Raw genomic sequence first — 22685 nt, 5'->3', positions numbered from 1 at the left:
ACGTTTGGTGGCAGGACCTCTTCTTCTCTTTTTGTTAGCAAACTCAACACGAGTAAAGCTTGTAGAAGGTCTGCCTCGTTCTGTTGGTCTAGTACTTTTTCCGTCAAGAAGAATAGCCTTGGTGATGCTTATTTTGAATTCTCCCCCCCCACCCCCATTTTAAATCATTTTATTGTGGGCTCATACAATTCTTATCACAATCCCTACATACATCCATTGTGCCAAGAACATATGTGCATTTGTTGCCCTCATCATTCTGTGGTAATTTTTGTCACTATTGATTCAAAAGACGAATGTAACAGTTACTACATTTTGAAAAAGCGGAAATATATAATAAATATGTTTTTTTAATGAGTGTTACACCTTTGACATAAAACTGTAGTTTTATAATAAAAATATCGGCACTAAACCATTACTAGATTGAAAATCATCGTAAAATGGAATAACACCAACGACCACTTAACCTCAAACACACAGTCAGTCAAAATGTGTGCCACCAGTGAAACATTTTGCCACTAAAATGCCTGACTAGCGCCATGCATTTGTACTAGTAAAGTCGTCAGCTCCAAATGCTTCATGATTTCGGTTCCTGATATGTTTTAATTACATGAAAACATTGCTCTCAGCATTATAGGGTTAAGTAATTTTCAGATTCAAACATAGTACAAATGAAGTAGTAATGTGCATTTTATTGATAAATGATCACAAGCTAGTATTTTCCACTTACCCTAAATGTTTACAGAGTATTTAGAAATTACAATGTTTTTACTTAGAAAATGTCTTTTTGCTTGGCTATTTGATTTTTAAAAAAACATAAGGTTTTGCTTTTTTTTAAGCTAAAAATTCAACACCGGATATTTGAAAGCACACATTTGAAGTGGTGTGTAGCTACCATCTTTATCCAATTCTGGAATATTTTCTCATTTCATCCTCCCAGGCTCCCCCTCCAGTACCCATTAATAATCCACTGCCACTCCTCAGCCTTCCGTAAGCACGGAATGACTTTCTGCCTTTGCCTATTCTGGGTGTTTTAATATCAGTCGATTCAGAATTGTGATGTTGTTTGTATGGCTTTTGTCTTAGTACAGTTTTTTTTTAAGTTTCTCCCAGTTGTATCATGTATTAGTTCTTCATTCCTTTTTTATGTCTAGATGATAAGGCATTTGGGGAGATCTATATCACATGGCTTTCATCAACAAATCAGTGGGGGCACATAAAGTGTCTTCTGTTTGCCTGTTGTGAGTCATGTTGGCTGCGATCTTTCATGCACCAGTTTTGGTGGAGAACATTTTCCAGATTGTTCTCCAAAATGGTGGCACCTTTTAACATTCCACCAACAATTTCTGTACATCCATGCCAGTGTTTTATTTCTGTATTTCATGAATAGTGGGTATGCATAAGGCATGCCTTCATGGAATCTAATTAGTATGTATAGTTTTACTTATTTGACAAGTGGTGTATGATGTTTTATATGCAAGGAAAAAAATGTGTGTTAGGGTTCTCTAGAGAAACAAAACCAGAATGTTAATAATTATATAGATATTTATACAGCTAGATATATAACATAAGAAATAAACAGTTAATTAAATTATAAAGCAGCACAAATGGCTCAGTGCAACTCACTCCGGTGAGACACTGGCAGTCCTTCAAGTCTTGAGGGCCGCCCGCCGGGTAGTCCTAAGTGTAGTTTACATGTTTCAGTATACGTACAAGGCTAAAAGTTTGTGCTAATTCATTGTGTAAAGTTTCTTATGTGCACAGGCCAGATTTGTCCGTTTAATCAATGTTATATAACTAAATCATGTTCTAAGAGCCAAGTTGGTAACATTTATTAAGATACATACACTGATATGAGAAACTACTTTGGGTTGGGGGATGGGATAAACTCACTGACGTTGCTGGTGTCACTGGTCCTACTCAGCCAAGGCAACTGTGTATAACATGTGATTTGGCAGTAATGATACCTGTTTCATAAGGGAGATGATTTTGTTCAGATTTTTCATTTTACGAATGGTTGGGAATTATGTGGCAAATGGGTCCGACTTTTTGGTTTTGCTCCTCATTCATTAATAGCATTATACAGGCTTTTGTTTGCAGGTCACCATCAGTATGAATTTTAGCAGCTTATTTTAGAAAACTATTCCAACCAATAGCCTGAATAGGGACTAGTGAGGATGTTGGACTGAACTTCCGGGCTACGATTATTTGACTTCCTCTCTTGGAAGGTACTTTGAAACTTAAGCTGTTTGTAAGAGAGAATTTCTCTAAGTTTTAAATTGAGTTAAAAAAGTTCCCCTGAAATTTGCAAAAACCATATCACCACTTTACAGTACACTGTTATCGGGGAAAATGATGCTGTATTTAGGGCAGCAAGTAAAAATCGATCCTTTGTCAGATACTTTATTGACATTCTAGTTTTTTGTAATTTTTCAGACATTTTGTTGTTGCTGTTGGGGATCTTCGAAGTCTGTATGTCCTGCGGAAAGGAAGTGATTCCTCAATAGGGTTTGGGCTTGAACTCGCGGAAGGGGATGGAGGGTGGGCATACCAAGCTTGGAACCTGCAGTCTTGGCTGGGCTGCCCAATCACCTCATGCCTTCTACCTGTCTGTCACTGAGAAGTGATTCTGTTCTCTTGGTCAGTTTGTTGTTAGCTTTCTAATTTTTTAATTTATGATGTTTTGCTGCTGGTAGTTTTTCTTGTACTGTGCTTCAGGAAGCCGGACGCCTTTTTCTGCTATGGTAATTACTAGAGAGCATTTTATTTTGGCCTGTAGGGAGTTCCTGCTGTGTTTCTTTGTGTGGGCATGTGTGTTAAAATTAGAAAGTGTTTTCTTTGAGGTCAGAGCTTTCTTAAAATAGTCTCACAAGTTTGTCAACCCTGCCTAGATTAAAAACATTGAAGAATTTGCATACGATTCCTTACACCACCTAGCATCGTAAAAAACAAACAAACAAGAAAAACCATTGAGTTTAAGGATAAAGTGAACTTGTTGCTTTAGGGAGGATGAGCCCTGTTTTCTGTTGAGCATGGTGTGTATGTGTTTATTTCTGGCACACCAGAATTTGTCGGACAAAACTTCAAGTGATTCTCACTTCCTATTTTTCCAAATTTCAGAGAGTGAATATTGACTGTCAAGAAATAGAAGGTGTGGGAAGATAATTAGTGTGCTCTATTTTAAAAGCGAACAAAAGAAAGAGCAGTGTTAACGGATTGCATCAGTTACGTGTTTAATTTTAAAACAAAATGCTCCACTTAGCTGATGTATACCAGCGGTGATGCTGGAATTAATCTACATTAAGGCTGTAGAAGGTGATGCAGGGATTTGAACCCAATGCTTCCTGGGAATAAGATGGGACAGTCTGCTTTCACAGAGGTTCACAATTTTGGAAGCCCCAATGAGGCAGTTTTATTTTGTGTACTAGAATTGACTTTAGTCAGTGGCCACAGGTTCAGTCAAAACAAAAAGGAACAAAAGCACACTAAACTCCTTGCCATTTAGTCGGATTCCAGTTCATAGCGACTTTACCGGACAGAGTAGAACTGCCCTCATATGTTTCTAAGACTGTAAATCTTGGTGAGAGTAGAAACTTTTCTCTTTCTCCAGCAGAGCACCTGGTGTTTCCGAACAGCTGACTTTGTGGATAACAGGCCAACACGTACATAACCCACTATGTCACCACACATAGTCAGCATTTGGGATAGAGTCTGTTACTGCCCATGACCCATGGTTGACCCCCGCGTAGACATGTATAGAACTGTGCTCAGAGGGCTTTGAATGACTGTCCTTTCAAAGACAGGTCTCGGGCCTTTTTTTCTGTTATCTCTCTAGGTGGTATTGAACCTACAACCTTCCTTAACTTAAAAAAATTTTTTTAAAAATAGTTTGCACCACCTGGTGGTCATTTTCATGCGGGGAGACTCCATGATCAGAGAAGCAGAATGTGTGGAGAGATTGGTTGTAGTTCTAGAGCATCAGCTGAATTTAGAAACCCTGCTGCCCTCGGGCCACATCCCAGGCAGTCCGAGTGGAAAGGGAATGGCTTTCCTGTGTGGTAATCTTCCCCCACTGGGTGCTCTCTGGTGTGCAGAGGTGTGCAGAGGGAACTTTCTCTTAGGGCTCGAATGTGCACACAGCTGACCTGGGGATCTTGTGTGAAATGTGGGTGCTGATTCTGTAGGTCTGGACAGCACAGACATGTGTTTGGCACACTCCCAGGGGGTGCCATGAACCTTGTAGCACTCCAAGATCGTGACGACCACAGTGGCCGTAGGAGCACTCATTAGAGACCCAGAGGAGACCAAAAACCTCTTTGCTTCAGGAACTCCACGGGTGCTGCTGAGGAGTGAAAATGGAGAGCACAGCATAGGTATTACAGTGGAGTGTGACGCAGAGGTGAGGAACAGAAACTTTAATAGTGCCTGGATAGCACAAATGGTGTGGAGTGCTATTGTAGAAGAGGAACTGGGTCCCACCCACCGGAAGCAGACAGCTGGGTTAGGGTTGTCACCGAAATGCAGGGAATTCAGTAGGAACTTTTATCTACATCTCTCGAAAAAGGAACTGTTGAAGTTTGTTTCAACTCTTGATTAGCATTTACTTAATAAACACTCAGACTTCTGTTGGTTGGTATTCATTTTTGGAATGTAAAGGCTAGAGCTCTTGGGTCCTCACTGTAGTGAGGGCCTCACAGTGTGTCTTGTGGGGATGTGGGTAGTTCTCAGGGAGCTGAAGTCTGTATGGTGCTTCTTTATAAAAAAGCTTGTTTTAAAGATCTGTTAGAAAAGCTTCTTTGTGGGGCATACAGAGAGATCAGGAGTCCCTCAAGTTTGTTTGGATTTGTGTGTGTTTGGTGGTAGGGACGTGGTTGATTTTTTTTTTTTTTCCTCCCTTCATAAGAGAGGAGCTGAGGTCTGTTTTAAGTCACTGGAGTCCAGGGAATAGAGGGGCCAGCATCAAGAAAGAGAGATTTTGAAAGCAGCACTACCTGGATTTAAAGAGTGAAGGTGAAGAAGGAGAAAGGTCCAGATGGTTCCAGCTTTAAAGGTGTTATTGACAAAGCCACACAAGTATGTGTGCACGTGTTGAAGGGGACCATGCTGATTGAGACTCCAAGGTGTTTGGATTATAATTGGGAAAGGCAAAACCAAAAATGACCCAGAAAAACCCAGAGTTTTCTTTTAAGGTGGAAAGTTGAGAAGAAAAAGACACTGAGCAGGTCAGGAAAAGCAGAGGAGAGGAATGCTGCCAATAAAAATGTTGCATTAGATCTGGCAATTAAAAGTGTTTTTAATGGCAGAGGACCGCTTTCCATAGAAGGGAAATGGTAGAAGTTGGCTGCCTTTTTGGTGTGAGTGTACATTAGGCATTTTCAAAGCATGACTGCTGGCCTGGCCAATCAAGTTGGGAGAAGCCTTGGTAGGGAGGCCCAGCTCTGTGTTAGCATGCTCACCCAGGACCATAGCTTTTGAGAGGAAGCCAGGCCCAGAGAAATTCTACACATCTGTGGTCAGGGCAATCTAGAATGGTGGGTGGCGCGGCAGATGAAGTGCTCAACAACTAAATCTAGGGGATGGTGGTTGGGATCCACCAGCTGCAACGTTGCGGGGAGGAATGTTGGCCGCCTGTTCCTATGAAGGTTACAGCCTTGGCAACATGCGTCAGTTCTATCCTGCCTTTTTAGGGTCTATATTAAGTCACTATGAGTGGGTTTCAACCCGATGACATAAAACAACATACGCAATATTTAGAATTTTTAACCAAACTGAAAGGCGGGCTGTACAGCGGGCAGGATTGGCAACACCTTTTAGAGGTGTGTTGTGTGTGTGTACACAGTTGTTTTTCTTCCATATTGTTCAGGTGCCGGGAGGGAGTTTATTTGCCCAATCGTAGCAAGCCCTGTTGTTACATTGGTCTTCCCAGGCTGTGGTCTGCACATACTGTCTCATAGAGGTTTGGGCCAGGAGAGCTCCTTCTCTCCTGGGATTCCATAAAATTAAATATTAAATTGTTCTCGCCAATGTTTTTAATTGTCATTTTCTTATTAAACCCACTGCCCTTGGGTTGATTCACACTCATAGCAGTTTTATAGACAGTCTAGGGCTGTAAATCTTCGTGGGTTCAGGTGTTTCATCTTTCCCCTTCACAGTGCCTGGTGGGTTTGAACCTCAGACTGTGTGTGTAGCTGTCCAGCGCTTACCTGACAGTGACACCAGCGCTAATTTACTTGCACAGGCTTCCTAATCTCCCAGAATGTCCCGGTTACACAAAGCTAGGGTGTAAGGCACACCCTTGAAGAATGTCTAGGATGTGCTTGGTGAAATGTGTTACCAAACAGTACATATTGTCCATTGAAGTCCTGCCCAATTTAATGCAAATTTAAGCTCAAGAAAAATGCTGCTTAATAGCGCTTTCATGTGACGATGGAAGCACTCTAGTTGTTCAGTTCATTAGCTATTAAACACTTGAAAATGTGGCCAAGGACAACTTATGGAATACTTTTAAATTTAAATCTTAAATGTAAAGTTGCATGTGACTGGCGGCAACTGTATAGGGCAGTAACACATTTGAAGTGCCATTTGGGATTCTTTTATTAACATAAGGCATGAATGATTACATCTTTGCGATTCCTTTGGGAAACAACTTAATTCATTAGATAATATGAATTTATATTGTCACATATTTGGATGTTTTACAAATAGCACTAATCGATACTGGCTGGCTTGACTCATTCTGATTTGTTTTCTTCCAAGACAGATCAAAGATTGTAATTTTAATTTTCACTGGTTTCCTGTCCTTCCCTGCCCCTGCATTCCCTTCCCTGAGGGGTAGGTCCACAATGGAGTATTTGGCTGGATTCCTGCTGTAGATCCTGGGTCTCCCTTTGATTATGTTGAGGAGATCACCTGTCAGCTCAAGAGCTGTGGGGGTTTTCATTTTGTTTGGTGGTCCTAGGAGCTCTGTTCTCTGACCATCTAACCAGGAGCTTGTCAGGCTGGGGTTGTCAAGGCACATGCTCGGGCCTTGACTGCCTCGGCGGATGTCTGACATGCTCAGACTCAAAAGAGCTGACTTGGCAGCTGCCCAGCAGGTTTTATAAAGGCTCAGTCGGTGGCTGGATATTTCAGGCTCTAAGTTGTGTTATGCAATAAATCGGTTTCAGCAGAAATTCTTGATCCAATTTCAGCTATCGCTTCCCCTCCCCCCGTTTTTAATAAGTTGTAATCAAAGATAAGTACACATTATTTAATGGGAGTTTGGAAGAACTAAAACTCTCCCTGCATAATATAAGCATTTTACAGGACATTTAACTTTAACCCAGGAAGCACGCTACTCTGTGGAAACTTGCTGTTCAAAGTGCTTTTAATTGAAAGTCAAGGTTAGGAAACAGTGTTCACAAATTGAGTGAATTAGCTTGCCCCTCTTAGTGTGTCATGGCCACATCTCTCCCTGGTTGTCCTTTGATGTTTAGAGTATTGGTAATTCAAACACTTTATATAGAGTTCTGTTAATGGATTAGCATAAAGCTGATCTAAGAATTCTAGGAGGAAACTTTACTCATTTTTGTTTCAGGGGTTCGAGAAAAAGAAGCTGTACTTTTGGTCAGTCCTTACATTTCACATCTCAAATTTTTTTTTCTGTGTGTGTGTGCGCGCGTGTATGTCTGCCTGCCTGCCTATTTCTCTGCCTTTTGACTCTAAATCCTTGCTTATTTCAGAACAAACATTTCTTCTGAAGCCTTCACTGTTCTCTCCTCACAAGGTTGATGGGAGAGGGTGGCATTTCAAACACCAACAAGTTGCATTAAGTAGGGTGCTTTAGCAGCAGGTACAGGGGAGACTACTCCTGAAACCAAGTTACTCTCGTATAGGTTTCCCATCATTTTCCTTCAGAGGGAAGATGGTTTAGAAACTCTTCCACTGACCCAGTTCCTCAAATTATGCTTTCGTATTTGTTTGCTAGCCCTGTATAACTGAAATCAGACTCCCCACATCATTTGTGTTGATCTAATTTAGGGTTAGTTCTTTAAACACACACACACACACACACACACACACACACACACACACACAACTACAATTGAGTCAGTTCTGTCCCAGAGTGACCCTACAGGACAGGGTAGAACCACTTCCATGGAGTTTCAGAGTTTGTAAATCTTGATAGGGAGCAGATAGCCTCATTTTTGTCTTAAGGAGTAGCCGGTGGGTTTGAACCTCAGTTCTTTCAGGTAGCAGTCTCACACTTAAGATAAGTTTTGGTTTTGGAACTGCATTTTCCTTTTAAAAGTAAGACGGAGACATCAGAAGTCTGCACCCACCTTGACCTTGGCAAAAGTGACTCAGAATATATGCAAACGGTTTTATTGATAACCAGCACCATGGATTCTATAATCAGCTTTTGAATGGTTTGTCGTAGCATGTCTGTGAGTTTGAACGCATAAGGATATAGCAAGATTGGGAGATTTCCTTTGTGCCATGTGAAAGGTCTCTTTCCCCCTTCTCTAAGTCACCTGGAAGGCTGTTTTCCCATTTTAGCACATTGTAAGCCTGAACTCCCTTGTCTTGGACGTAGGAATGTTTTGTATGAAAAGCAATGCCTTCTGTAACTGCCTGGTTCTTGCCCCCCACCCTCTTCTTCCTCACACCCTTCTTTATAAGCAGATTGATATTTAATACATTGGTGGAAAGATTTTTAATTGCACCTCAAAGCTTAGATAGCTACACATTTGAATTCCACCCCCTTCCCTTACCCTGATCAGAACCAAATCCTGTGTTTGAGATTTCCCTTCCCAGGCCATTCTGCCCTCTGTACACGTGTCCTTTTGGCTGGACAACAGCATTTCTCTAGAGTACCAATAAATGTTCTTTGATATTTCCTTTCTCATACAGTAAAATACTATTTTACAGGGTAGTGGTGAGGTGTGAAAACACCAGTTTGTACGTACCATTCAGCGACACTGGCCACGTTCTTCAGGTTGTCACTTCTTGATATTCTCTCCCCCTCCCCAAATCATTCACTGTCAATTAACACAAACTCGGTGTCCTCTCAACTTTTCATCTAATCTGTGTTGCTGTTGTCAATTTGAGCAAGTATAAGTTACCCATTAAATGAGTGCACTGTCCTGGGAAGAGGATCTTTGCTATTTATGATAAACTGTTAGGGTTTGGCTCTGTAAAAATGATTTCAGGGGTGGTTTTTCTGTAAGGCTAGAGTCATGCGGTCCTTGAGATTTTACGATTCTGCTCTGTGATTGGTCTTACTTGATGAGCATTCTTAGATTCTTTGATCCAAGTCTTCAACTGTGATGCTGATGCACAAACCTGTTGCATGGAGGCATTTAGATCTGCATTCCGGTTCTTCCTCATTCTGCTTTCCCTGCTGCTCCAACAGACCAGCTAGACTTTGGAGGGCAATGCCCCTGCTCTTACAACTCAGCTTATGCTCTCCGGGTTGAACAGGTGTGGTGAAGTATAGTGAGTTTCTTTTCATGGTGTTATGGTAACTCTGACATTAAGGGTAACAGTAGTTACAGGAAATGATCAGTGCACTTTGATACCTTTAAGGTATTTATAACCCTGACAAAGCTTGCTGTGGAATATGTGTTAATGTCTATTTCTACCAGAAACCAAAAGCAAACCAGCGAGCAGCTTTTGATACTGCCCATCTACTGTAGCCAAGCAGCTCATGGGATTTGTTTTCTGGTGGTCAAAGTTTCTGGCGGCATGGCGGTCAATGTACCACACAGATTTTCATGCCTTCCCATGCATTTTTAACCACCAGGAGAAAGGAGAGGTGTGGGCTTTCAGCTAATGGGAGATGTGATTGGAGAATTTACAAGCATTAAATACATTAAGTCCCAAAGGAAAGAATGCCTGACCTATAGTGATCATGTGGCAGACTTTGCTATTAATTAAAATCATCACCACTTTAAAAAACATTCTGATGAAGAATAGCCTTCCCCTTCTGATACCAAGCATATTACCTAAGTCTAGATAGTTGTTTTGGAGACTCTAAGTCACTGTTTTTGTTTTGGGTGGTGGTGATAGCTACTCATTTTGCTGACTGCTGATCTCCTTGAAGAGTTAGAGAGTGGAGAGTGGCGGCCTGAGAAGGCTGGGACTGTGGTTTTGTGGAATGTGTGATTTGACCTGCATCAGTGATGTGTGATGAGCCTTAAGGCCATAAATTGTAAGACCTACTTAGTGTTTTTAGAATAAAGCATTTCAAACCAGTAACCCACTTTTGAAAATGTGGATGGTGTAGAGATATTTTGAATGGTCAGCCTATTTATGTTACGATGAAGACTATGAACTGGTTTACACAGGTTCAATTATGACTACTGGTGTGTGAGGCCAGAGGAGAAACCGTGTAGTAAAATGTGATTGTAGTTGCAACAATAACTGGAATGGGAGGCTCAGTAGAAGTATATATAGTAACTCTTTTCATGCTTTCAGCCGTATCCTGCTCCATGAGGGTGGATGGTTGGAGAGATGGCAACCAACATTAAGATTTTTAAGTCTATAGAAATTCTTATGTTAGAGTACAGCTTAATTTATATATAATATTATCATCATGCACACAGTAGTTTCTCCTACTGGCTTGGGATGGAGGCTGAAAGGTTAGCAATTGATTCCCCCCCCCCCCCAAAAAAAAACAAACCCCGCTTGTAGGTGTGATTTTTGTGAAGGAGACTTTTAGTGTTTATTCTGTGGTCTACATATTCTGTAGTCTGATGCAGTAAATTAATTTCACCTCATTCCCCTCCAGAGGTATGTAGTTACATGCAAACATAACAATAATTTACTGTTTTGGGGTGAAAATTCTAAATTTTGGATCGTTTTTCATAAGACATGATGTGCCAGCATGTCGGTTTTGTTCTAAATTATTATTCACATGCGTGCTTGAATTTGTGCTTGATTTTAAGGGGCAGTGTATGAAGTTGGGACACCAGGACATAAGGGGTTGAGAGACTGTTAACTTACAGATTGACTAAAGCAACTAGCATGTCCTAGTGCTTTGCCCTTGAATTGTCTTCGTCTGTGGTGTGTGACCGTGTGTTTCAGTAAGCGTTGTGAAGAGAAGCCAAGTGAAACACAGTCTACTATTCTTCACCTATGGGAAGGGGTCTCTTGGGGCACATTTGTGTAGGCTTTGTAACTGTGACACTGGATGCTGGCAGCAGTGGGCAGTAGAAGAATTCATCTCACCGCAGAAATCTTAGCCACTGGACATGAACAGCACTGGAGCGAGGCTGCTTGCTTTCCCCTGAAGCCCATGATGCAGGCCTCTGCTTGAGTGACTCTCCTTTTAGGCTTTGTCTTTTACAGCATCTCCCTGGCGGTGGGCAATCTGCAGGTCCTTTGATTTCTCAACACACCAGATTTTCATTAGAGTTTTATTTCAGCTTTTCCTTTGCCTGTTACTCTGGGAAGTTAGGCGACGATCTGGGGCGGGCACTAGTGTACAGCAGCACTGTGCTCACAGCTTAATGTGCAAGGGGCAACCGTGGAATCTGGTGAAAATACAGTATTCCATGGTGGGGCCGCAGACTGCATTTCTAACAAGATGTGTCAAGAACCACACTTGGAAGATTGGAGGGAGGAGGAGAGGCTAGAAGGCTATTTAAATTGTGCAATCTTCAGATTGCATTGCCCACCAACAGACAGTGCTGGCTGATTTCCATTGTTTCCCTTTTATACACTATTGAATTTTAATTGCAATTTTTAATTTTATTTTTAAAATTAAAGATCACATATACCTTAGTTTTTAAAATAATTTTTTTATTAATCATTTTTTTGGGGGCTGAACACTTTCTACTTGAGCCCTTGGTAGCAGTTCCTCATTTCCCCCCTCCCTCCTCCACGCTCACCCTGATCATTTATAAGTTGTTATTATTTTTTTCATGTCTTACAATGACCAATGTCTCCCACCACCCACTTTTCTTTGGAAGGGGGTTATATGTAGATAGTGATCGGGTTTTACCTTTCTCCCCCCACCTTCCCCTCCTGGATCGCTTCTTTCATTATTGGTCCTGAAGGGGTTATCTGCCCTGGACTCCCTGTGTTTCCAGCTCTGATCTGTATCCATGTACATGCTCTGATCTAGCCAGAGTTAGAGGAAATCATCTCCTCCCGATGGCCCTCCTGTAAGGGGATGTCCAGTTGTCTACTGTGGTAAACAGATTTCTCCCATATATGTTAGACTTGGGACACTGCTTGCAGCAAATGGTAAATGATTATCAAGTTGCCTCGCTGAAGGCAGTCAGTTGCCACACTACTCTCTTGTCCCACCACAGGTAGGGCCACTTCCTGCTATTGAGGACAATGGACTACTTATCTCTCAAAGCTTGGTTCTTGTAGGTGGGGTTTACACCCTGCTGATAATGGTGTCTATGGTGGGGAGAACAGGTCAAACTGAATCTAGGATCCGCTCATCTTGTCACATGTGTACCCCTATTACCTCCTGTCAGGGGAAGCCAGCCCATAACACATCATTACGGGTCCGGTAGGCGCAATTGTACAGTGATAATAAGTAACGATCATAGTAAAGTTATAGAGAGCATGAGAGATAGAAGTGAAGTATTGAAATAAATGGAGTCAGACACAGTTCATGGTAGCATGCTCTCTTCAACCCCGCTTGGTGGTCCACGTGGAGGGAGAGAGAGAGGGCTTAATGCTAGCCCAGGCTTTTTATATTCTCTGAGGACATGCAAGTCCCCTAATTACAGGTGAGGACCTACGTCACAGGAAGGGGTTGTGCTATAGGTAAAACGGTAATGAGGGGGTGGTCTAGGGAAATATACACAATTGGAACAGGAAATTTTTTATTAATCATTTTTGATGGGCTGAACAGTTTCTTTCTACTTGAGCCTTTGGTAGTAGTTCCTCATTTTCCCCCTGCTTCCCCCACACCCCTGTCCTCCCTCACCCTTGATAATTTACAATGACCAATGTCTCCCATCACCCTGTGGTGTGGGGAGACAGCAGTCTGACAGGGACTGCCTTTAGGGAAGTTGCATGTGAGGATCTGACCTCCCTCCACAACCTCCCCTTCCCATTATGCAGATACCCCTAGATCACCCCCCTCCCATTACTGTATTACATATAGCACAACCCATTCCTGTGGCGTATGTCCTCACCTGTAATTAGAGGACTTGCACCTCCTCAGAGACTATAAAAGCCTTGCTGGTTTTCAATAAATCTACCTCCATGTGGGCCACTAAGTGAGGCTTTGGTGAGTGTACTACCATGAAATATGCCTGACTCCATTTCAATCCCCTATCTCTCATGCCCTGTATGACTTTACTGTAATCTTTTCTTAGCACTGTACAATTGTGCCTACTGGACCCATGATGATGTGTTAGGGCAGGTACCCTGACAGTATAGAGATGGGCTTTGGGTTCACTACTCTGCACTCCCCCTCCTTCACATTGATAGGCTATTTTTATGTGTATCTAATGGTTTACTGAGCAGATTAGCTTTCTACTCCACCCAACCCATTTGCGTCATGTTATTGCTTGCAGCTCCATGTGTACAACGTTATGTCTCCCACTTTGTCTCTGCTTCCTGCTTCCTTCCATTCCTCCTTTCCGAACTCTATCCTGAAGTCCTTGCTGCCCTGTCAAATGGTTGATACTATATTGTTCCCTTTAAAGACCTGTCTGTTGTTTGGCAGAAAATTGAGCCATGGGTGAGTTCACTTCCAGACCCAAAGGGTGGTTAAGAACCACAGTCTTGGGAATTCCGCCGAACTATTGGAGCAGTACGTCTGGCCTTACTGTATGATTTGGGGTTGGTTTTTTTTTTTTTTTACCATAGTCTTCTATCTAGCACCTTTTAGTATTCTTTCAAAGCCATTGTAGCCGGATTATCTAATTCTTCTGGTTCTATGGTATGGAAATTGATGTTCATGTGGTCCATTTCATCGTCACTTTCACTTTTAAATGTCTTCCATTTACCAAATAAATTGATGTCTTCCAGTTCCTGGTAAAGTGAATCTACCACGTCATCTTCCCATAGATAATATGTACTTGTGTAAATATACACAGCAAAAGGGTATGTATGTCCTATCAGCAAATTGTGCACGTGCAGTGAGCTTGTTTGCATCCTCGAGCCGTGTAGCTACTCTTACTATTACAAATCCATCTTACTCAAGTGTGGAGTCACAGCCCTAACAGACACAAGCATTTCTATATACTCCATTGTGGAAGCTTTGTTTCAGGTTTGGCAAAGTGATGGGAAAAAAGAAAGGCAATTCGTTGTCCGGGAGTTAGGATTGTGGTCTTCAAATTTGTTTTGGGTTGCTAACCTAGTTCTCTTATGGGAACTCCAAATGCTTTGTACATCTTAAATGAAAGTACTAAGGCCATCCACTCTGTCGGACACAATTAGTGTTGGAATGAATGTACAGTGCTCTTTCTCAGCGGCAGTTGCGTTAATAAACTATCCAATAATCTGGCCTGGAATTAGGTGCTGGGCTTCATATGGGGGGATTGTGGAGCGATTCCATCTCAAGGCGTGAAAACTCCCAGAAGGAGGGCAGGGGAAGTCAGCAGACAGTCATAAGTGCTTCGTTGGAACTTTGGACCAGTGAGGCAGGAGCTGGGTTATCAGTTGATCTGTAAACACTGATTTGGGGAAACAATGAATACCTAGGGAGAGAATCCTGGAGCATGCAGAGGAAAGGAGCCTACATAAGTTTGGTGAGAGAGTAGCAGCAGATGTAGGGATGTTTTAAGATTGGTTAATATTTAACAGAGTAAGGGTCATTCAGGAGGCCAGTTGGCTGTAGTGGTTACCCATTTGGCTGCTAACCAAAGCCTTAGCTACTGGAGCACACCAGCTGCTCTGCAGAAGACAGATGTGGCAGTCTGCTTCCTTAAAGGTTATATATACTGTCTTGGAAAACCGCCAGTGGAGCAGTTGTCTGTCTTATAGGGTCTCCAGGAATGGAATCGGGATTGGACTGGTTTGGATGGACTGTTAAGGGTTGTTAGATTTGGGTCCATGTGACCATAAGAACTTTGAGATGGGTGAACTTGGTAGTGGATGGAAGGAGTGGTGGTAGTCCAGTGTAGAAGGGGTGGCTCTCGTGGGATAGAAAGCTTTCTGCTTAAAATGAGAGATGGAAGCACATATTGTTGGGTCGTTCACTCTGAATAGTGTTATAAGTGATTTAAAGAGAAGAGTAAAATGATAGGTGTCTCGTAGTTTAGGTCAAGAAAATCATAGCGATTTCAGGCACTTCATTTAGTGAATACTGTCTTAGGGCAGGCACTGTCAGGACAATATGGCTTTAAAAGTAAATAGCTTTAACAGAAGGAGTTTGGCAGTGTTTATTGACTCCATAAATATGCATTGGGTGCCTAGAACATTGGGCATGTTTTGGATGCCTGGGATTAAGTGGTTTTATGAGAGTTAGTTCTTGACCTCCTCGTGTCTAGTGAATCTCTCTTTGCTGTTGAGTCTAATCTGTCTCATAGTGACCCCAAGGGACAGCGTAGAACCGCCTCCACTTGGTTTCCAAGGCTGTAATTTAATACATGCATGAAAGGCTATTTCAGTGGCTGGTTAATTAAGGTCTTTTATGACGAGAGGGAAAGAGAAGGGAAGCCAGCATTGGGATTCAAAATAAACTCTAGAGATACTACTGTTTGTATTTTCTTGACCTCTAGGGATAGAATTAGTTTGAGTTATCTTCTATAGCCATCAGTACAGTGGATGGTTTGAACAGGCAGTAAAGCTTATTTCTGACCACCTAGAATTATACCCAAAATAGAGTTGAGTGTAGGTCCACCTTTGGTGTCTGCCATATAGAAATCCACTCCAGCAAGATAAATCTAAGGTGATTCTGCAGCTGTGAAAGTCAGTTGAATAAATTCTTTACCTACCTGCCCATGTTTTGGTATCCGCACCAGGTTTGGGACTTGCATCACCCTTGAAGGGGCGGTGACAACTCTGGAACATCATTCTGGTTATCAAAGAATGCTTCTAAGTCACACTTTCAAAGAAGGGGGTTTGATTTGGTAGCTAGAATTTCAGCCGACAGGCTCTGTGCCTTGGATTTGTTTCTCCTGTACGTAAAGCATTTGATAGGTGTGACGAAGCTGTCGGGAACTGAGTCTTACACGTGTCTTCCTTTGCAGGGGTTCTCATTGCACATAGTTTATGTTTTAATTTGATATTAGTTGGAGAGTATAATTCTCTCTTGGAAGCTGAAGCCAGGATGAAGTCAGCAGCCCGAGCGGGATGCAGTAAATCTTCCTTGGAGTGTTACACTGAATGCTATCTGGGGGTTTATAATTTATCAACTGCATGTGCAGGCAACAGCAGCCTCATGGCCTTAGACTTTTGTTTGTTGTGGTTGACAGTGGAGAGAGCATTCTGCCCAAAAGCCTTTGTGAATACACCTGGGGGCATAGGAAAGGTGGGTTTCAGCCAGGAAGAGCATGGATTAGATTCCTTTGCATTTCAGTTGCAAAAGGGAGCTTTGGGGCCCCCTCAGCTGAGTTGCTGTCGAGAGTAATTCAGCTGTGTTGTGTGAGGGGGACATAAAAAGTGGAAGTCAATTATAATGGAATTTCCACACTAAACTTTTTGAAGCCCCTCTCATACTTTTCATGTGGCACGGTCGCTACGTTACCAGCTTTCTGCTGAGTTTGGTTATTTGGGCTCCTGAAAATGAAGTCTTTAGTTTGTCGGTTTTAACAGATAATTGAGGTGTAGTTGGAGCATAGCATTTCTATGCTAGGAAGATTGTCGTCCTCATAGTGGTTTCTAAATTATTATCTGCTCCTTTTGCCAGTTTTGAGACCATTTGCGCTTACTTTGTCTCCATGGCCTTTGTCTCTCTGACCTCTGACCAGGTCTGCTGGAGGTGTTTCCATCCGGCAGGCCAGGAGACCGGTGGGCGCGTCCTATCGCGTGGGTGTCCTGAAAACAGCTCACCTGGCCCACAGCAGTGAAGGCTGTCTAGAGGGAGGTGAAAATCCTGGCGCTCCGTTCTCCTCAGGCCATTCTTCCCCTTAGTGTAGAAGACGGAGGTTTACTCTCCCACGAGGAAATCCTTGAAGCTTAACACAAGTCCAGCTAAATGTTATTTAGGGCTTAGTCTCACTATGGATGGCTTTCAGAAATGTGGCTTGTATTCATGCAGGTTTGGGAATTGAAGAGCTGGAAAAGAACTCCGTGAAGTTCTCGTTCTCAGCGAGTTCCATGGAGGCATTGTGCTCCTTGGCTTAGTGCAGTCGTGGAGTGGTGTAACGGCACCCTGCCTCCCACCCAGTCTCAACCCCACGGTGCCAGCTCACAAATTTATATACGTCTGTTGCACAGAACGCACACGGGTATCTAATCTTAAGATTCAAGATTCTGTTCTTAACCCCTGGGTAATTTATCTTTGTCTTTTGTTTTTAAGGGCCCAAATAACTGAGGAGCTAAAGTACTTCCAGTCCTAAATTGAATTCTGCTATATGTTCTTTTTTCCCCTGTTTGTTGCTGGTTCCCTAAACCCAACTATCTCTTCCCAATTACAGGTCATTCCTAGCTGTCAACCATCTTCACCTCCCCAGGCTTGGTCTTTGGTTCTTTTTCTATTACTTATCCAGATAGATATTTTTCTCTTCAGTGTTTCTTTAATCTGAACGTAGTGTTTGCTACACTGGCAACTTCTTCCATTGCCCCTTTCTACTACCATGTATTTTAGTCTCTTAACTATCTACTCGTCATTTGTTAGTTTTTCTGTAGGAACTTGATTGAACCTGGCACACAAGGAGGCTAAGCTTTCGAATTAGACCTTTAAAATGTGTGTGTGTACGGATTGTGATAAGAGTTATATGAGCCCCTAATAAAATGTGTAAAAAGAAAAAAAATTAAAACAATGGATGGATGGCTTGTGATAAGAGCTATAAGAACCCCCAATAAGATGATTTTTTTAAATGGAAAAAAAAAGTGTGTGTGTTTTACCATCCCGTCTTGCTCCACTATTACCCGTTGTCCTTTTCTGCATCCGCTTGTCTTTTGTCCATTTTCTTATCCTTTTACTAATAGTCCAGTGCAAATCAGCTCTCACTTGGAGTTGTATAAATCCCTGAGAAGGCAGGGTCCATGTTTTATTGCATTCTCACAACCCCCAGTGGCTACACCACAACGTTCACAAAGACATTGCTGTGGTGCGGTGCACATGCTGGCAGCCATCCATGTAAAAACACTCCAGTAAAAAGGCTCCTTACACTTCTGGTGCTGGTGGTTGGCTTTAATAATCCCTTTTTGCAAACGTTGCCAGGAACATTAAACTCCAGTATTACTTGTTAATGAGTGTTTTGGATGTTGGATGTAAAAGAAAACGAGATGATTGCGTGGGTCATTCAGGATCTTTACTGACCTGTGGGCTCACCTTTTGCTTGAAGGGTCTATTTTTCCTTTAAACAGAGGATGTAAGTTAGAACCCCCAACACATTTGGTTCTCAGCCGCACAGTGCTTGTATGTAGTGACGCTGTCTATCTGTTTGTTTGTTTTTAAAGCCATACTTTTTATTTGCTTGATTTTCATGAATGCTTTTCATTTTCTCTTATTTCAGGATGACAGTGATGGGATTCCGTGGTCAGAAGAAAGGGTGGTACGTAAAGTCCTTTACTTATCTCTGAAGGAGTTCAAGAATGCCCAGAAGAGGCAGCACGGGGAAGGCCTTGCTGGGACCCTCAAAGCAGTGAATGGTGAGTTGACTATTTGGAATGGGAACATCACTCTGATCTCAGCCATGTATCTGAATTGGATGTGTCTGGGCATCTTGTATTAACTTGAGTGAGGTCTGCCTGTAGACAGTGTGACTGCATTCTGAAATACTGTTGTTGGGTTTGCAGATTTATCTTTATGATCTGTTTTATAGAGGCAATATCATTTACACGGAGACATTCCAACTCTTCCTTAGTAAGAAGACAAGGCTATAGTCTACATTCCAAGTCCTGGTTTGTCTGAGAAGCTTGTTTTTACATGCTTCACTCCCTCTCTTCTACCCAAGTAGGAGAGCTGAACCCCTTGATTATCTTGCTTAAATGTGGAACCTTTCATTTTGATCCCATTGGTATAGGAAACAATGAAAAAATTTATTTCTACTGCCCTTCCTGTTCACCTAGCTCAAACAATCTTCTTAGTAGCGCTTTCTCTTCCTTGGTGAACAGGCAAGATAAGTACGAGAGGCATTCAAAGTTCATGGAAAAATAGATAGGTTCCATGAACTCTTTTGAAGCCCTCTGGTAAATAGTGAAATAGAATTGATGTAAGTTTGTTCTGAAGTGAATATATGAAACACGGACGAAGGCTTGTTCCATCGGACTTAAATTCTGATGTTCCTGTGTAGTAGGTGAGCGTGATTCAGATTAAATCACTCAGGAGGGAACATGTTAGAAACAGCTTTGGGTTGTGACATGTTGTCTTTCTCATCAGGGGCGTTAGCGGTCTCTTGTGGCACTCCACGGTCTCAGTTGCAAAAATGTGAACGGACTAAACACGGTTTACTTGAAAGCAAGAGATGAAAAAGAGTAGAATCAGGTTTCATTTGGGGGCCCCTTTCTCTTGAGGAGTCCTTCTTCTGTCCACTGTATTTGGCGTGTGCAGGACGGCAGATTCAATGATGGATTTCAGCTTCTGCCCAGCCTGCCTGGGTTCCAGCCATCCGGCAACCTCCCACCAGAACTGCTGCTGTTCCCATTGTTTCCATGACCGACTTTTCTGAGGTGGGCTCTCCTCTGAGTTCTGCCGGCATTTGGAGTTGACCCCAGTGGATGCCGTGGTGCCACTCTCCTCTTTCATCACTGTTGGACCTCTCTCTCTCTCTCTCTCTCTCTCTCTCTCTCTCTCTCTATATATATATATATATATATATATATGGTCTCTCTCTCTCTCTCTCTCTATATATATATATATGGTCTCTCTCTCTCTCTATATATATGGTCTCTCTCTATATATATATATAGAGAGAGACTATATATATATATATATATATATATATATATAGAGAGAGAGAGAGAGAGAGAGAGAGAGAGAGAGAGAGAGAGAGAGAGAGAGAGACAGACCCCTCACCCCCGGCCCTTGGACTTTTTTCCCTTGGCAGCCAGTTAGGCTACTTGAGTCAAGATGTATGAAGATTGTATCCTAGTTCTTACATGTGCTGAGAAGTTAAGTCAGGGTTAATCATCATTGAGATTAATGGGTGGAATGTACTTGTAGAAGAAGTATAAAATTTGGGAGTGAGAAAACATAACCTTTGGCAGGGACCAAAAACATACCCTTTTCCTTACCTTGGGTGTCCAGTGGATGGGACCCCACCCATATCTAATGACTGCCAGTCATGCTGCCGACTCTGAGAGAGCATTTGATTAGTGATTGCTTGTTTGTTGCCACTCTTACGCACGGAACAGCAGCCTTTTGCTTGATTCAAGTTTCTTGAAGTGTGTGTGTGTACCGAGGGCACCGTATCATTGAACCCTTTTGTTGGAGTAGAAGAGCTGCTATAAGCTTGGCATTTTGTCGTGATGAGAGGAATGGTCTCAAATTGTGTCAGTTACAATAACTTTGTGTACCTTGGATTCACTGTTTCTTTCACTTAAGGAAAAAATCATCTTCCCAGATTAGAAGTTAGTATGAGGAATTTGGGTGAAAGACTAAAAATTGAAGTTAGTCATTCAAGAAGCCAATTAGCCAAATGTAGCTGTAGTTTTTATTGGCATAGTTAAGCCTAATGATAACGAAAGGGAACATTTTAAGTTGACCCAGACATTTCTTTTGGGATTGCAGAAGACGTGCAAATAATTCCTTCGCCTCCTTCATAAAAGAAAGTTAATACTGTATACACACGTGTATAAGCCGAGTTTTCCAGCACATTTTAAATGCATCTTTTTTGGGGGGGTAAAATTAGGTGCCTTGGCTGATATTCGGGTCAGCTTATAGTTGAGTATATATGGTATTTATCGTGGTGGTGTTTCACTGTAAATAAAAGATTTTTCCTTTCTCTTTAATCAGAGCTCTTCTCTTTCGCTTGTGAAATTGTTGCAAGTGTGCCCTTTGCTGGTTAGTGTTTGTTCGGGCAGCATTCCAAGACCACCTTTTTGTGATTCCCATACTGAATTTCCACAGCAGTTCTAAGTAAACACATTTCCTGTTTCAGAATTCAGTATATTTAAGACCGACTTTCTTAAGTGAGCCAATGTGCTACACAAAGTGTGTTTCCTTGTTTGGGGACTTTTAGAAAGGCCTGGAAACGAAAATGGCTTTCACAAGACAAACTTCAGACGCCAGGAATCCCAGAAGTGCCCTGGGCAAGGGTGGGATTCACTGACAGTGAGGGCTGGGGACAGCTCAATATTTTGATGGACTCATAGCTTTGAGAGTCCCGCTTGGAGGCAGTGTTCTCAGGGAATGTGTGTCTCTATCTGTGCATATGTTTGTATGGGCCAAAGACGGAGGTGGAGAGCGCTTTAGCATGCATGACATACGTGTTTCTACAAAAGATGCAATAATTCCTCCATTGCATCCAGTTTGAATTGTTGAAGAATTTAGTCTGGTGGTAGGATTTTCAGACAGTCCAGTTGGGAACCCTCTTTGGGAGATGATTATAAGCAGATGAACAAAGGTAAGGACCTATGTCTTTATCCCAGAGAGGGTGGTGGGTGGGACCGCCCTCAAAGGCTGTGGCTGTTACTGATAGGTTGGTGGATCCAGTTCACCAAGAGGGGCCCTGGAAGAGACGCCTGGTGGTAGACTCTGAAAAACCAAGCTACTGGAAACTGTGGAGTTTACCGTTCTTCTCTGACATGAGTATGAAGCAACTTCTCTTTTGGATGGTGGTATCTACTTTCTCATATTGGAGTGTTTGTACCTTGGGTGGCTAATAACTGATGCTTCTGCCTATGTACCCCGTGGCCTGGCGGCCCCCTCCCCCCATGTGTAAGCTCAGTAATACTGCTTTGTCAATTTTTAAACATTTTTGCATTACTGACTTTGCCAGAGCTTCCGAGGAAAGTCCAAAATTATCACCACTAATGTTTTTCATCAGGAACAGAATGGGCTCGATATACTTTTTATCTAATCTGAAGAAAATGACATAGGCATGAGGCGGGTGATGAGCTCTTAGGACCTTGGCTTTTCCATTAGTGCAAATCCGAGAGGTCATGGTATCGGCTGTCTTACCAGCCCAGCTGAAAGCCAGGGGCTGCACTGCACCATCCTCCCCTCTCTTGCAGGTTTAGTGTAGTAGTAATGACCGTGCTTCAGTAAGATAGCTTATACCATAGAATCCATGCTTGCTATCCATCTTGCTTTAGTCTTTCTAGAGTGCATGGAAAGCAGGTGTGCGTCCCATCCAGACAGCTAATGTGTCTTGAATAGCCATGTGGCTCGTGTGCGTAAGGCTGGAAGCCATGGTGACAGTTTGTTAGTTGTAGCAAGGCTCAGAAGAGGTGGAATTAAGATTTGCTGATTGGGAGCCGCCTAGCTTCTTCCTGCTGGAGATGAAGCCACCTCTTCTGATTGTAGTCACTTGGCAAAAGCTTGCAAATGGACTGGCAGAGGCTGCGACCTGGGCCACCTTTTAAGGGTCCTTGGCCCGCAGGGGCTGAGATTGGGGACATTTAAATAATAACATGGTGCACAAATAATGAGTACACATAATTACACAGTAAGCGAGGGG

The 22685-nt window shown here is 42.4% G+C and overlaps 1 protein-coding gene across 2 annotated transcripts in view; it reads left to right on the top strand.

Annotated features, from left to right (window-relative positions):
* Positions 1-22685, top strand: part of JARID2 (jumonji and AT-rich interaction domain containing 2) — a 264620-nt gene that overhangs the window by 97639 nt on the left and 144296 nt on the right. For both annotated transcript variants that reach the window (XM_075532448.1, XM_075532447.1), the window contains one exon: positions 18579-18714. In XM_075532448.1, coding sequence (XP_075388563.1) covers positions 18579-18714 — 136 coding nt within the window. The remainder of the gene's footprint in view (positions 1-18578; positions 18715-22685) is intronic.

This window comes from Tenrec ecaudatus, chromosome 1, assembly GCF_050624435.1.
Source record: "Tenrec ecaudatus isolate mTenEca1 chromosome 1, mTenEca1.hap1, whole genome shotgun sequence".
NCBI classification, from domain to species: domain Eukaryota; kingdom Metazoa; phylum Chordata; class Mammalia; order Afrosoricida; family Tenrecidae; genus Tenrec; species Tenrec ecaudatus.
Note: the sequence above shows the minus strand (reverse complement) of the source record. Positions and strands in the feature narration are given on the sequence as shown.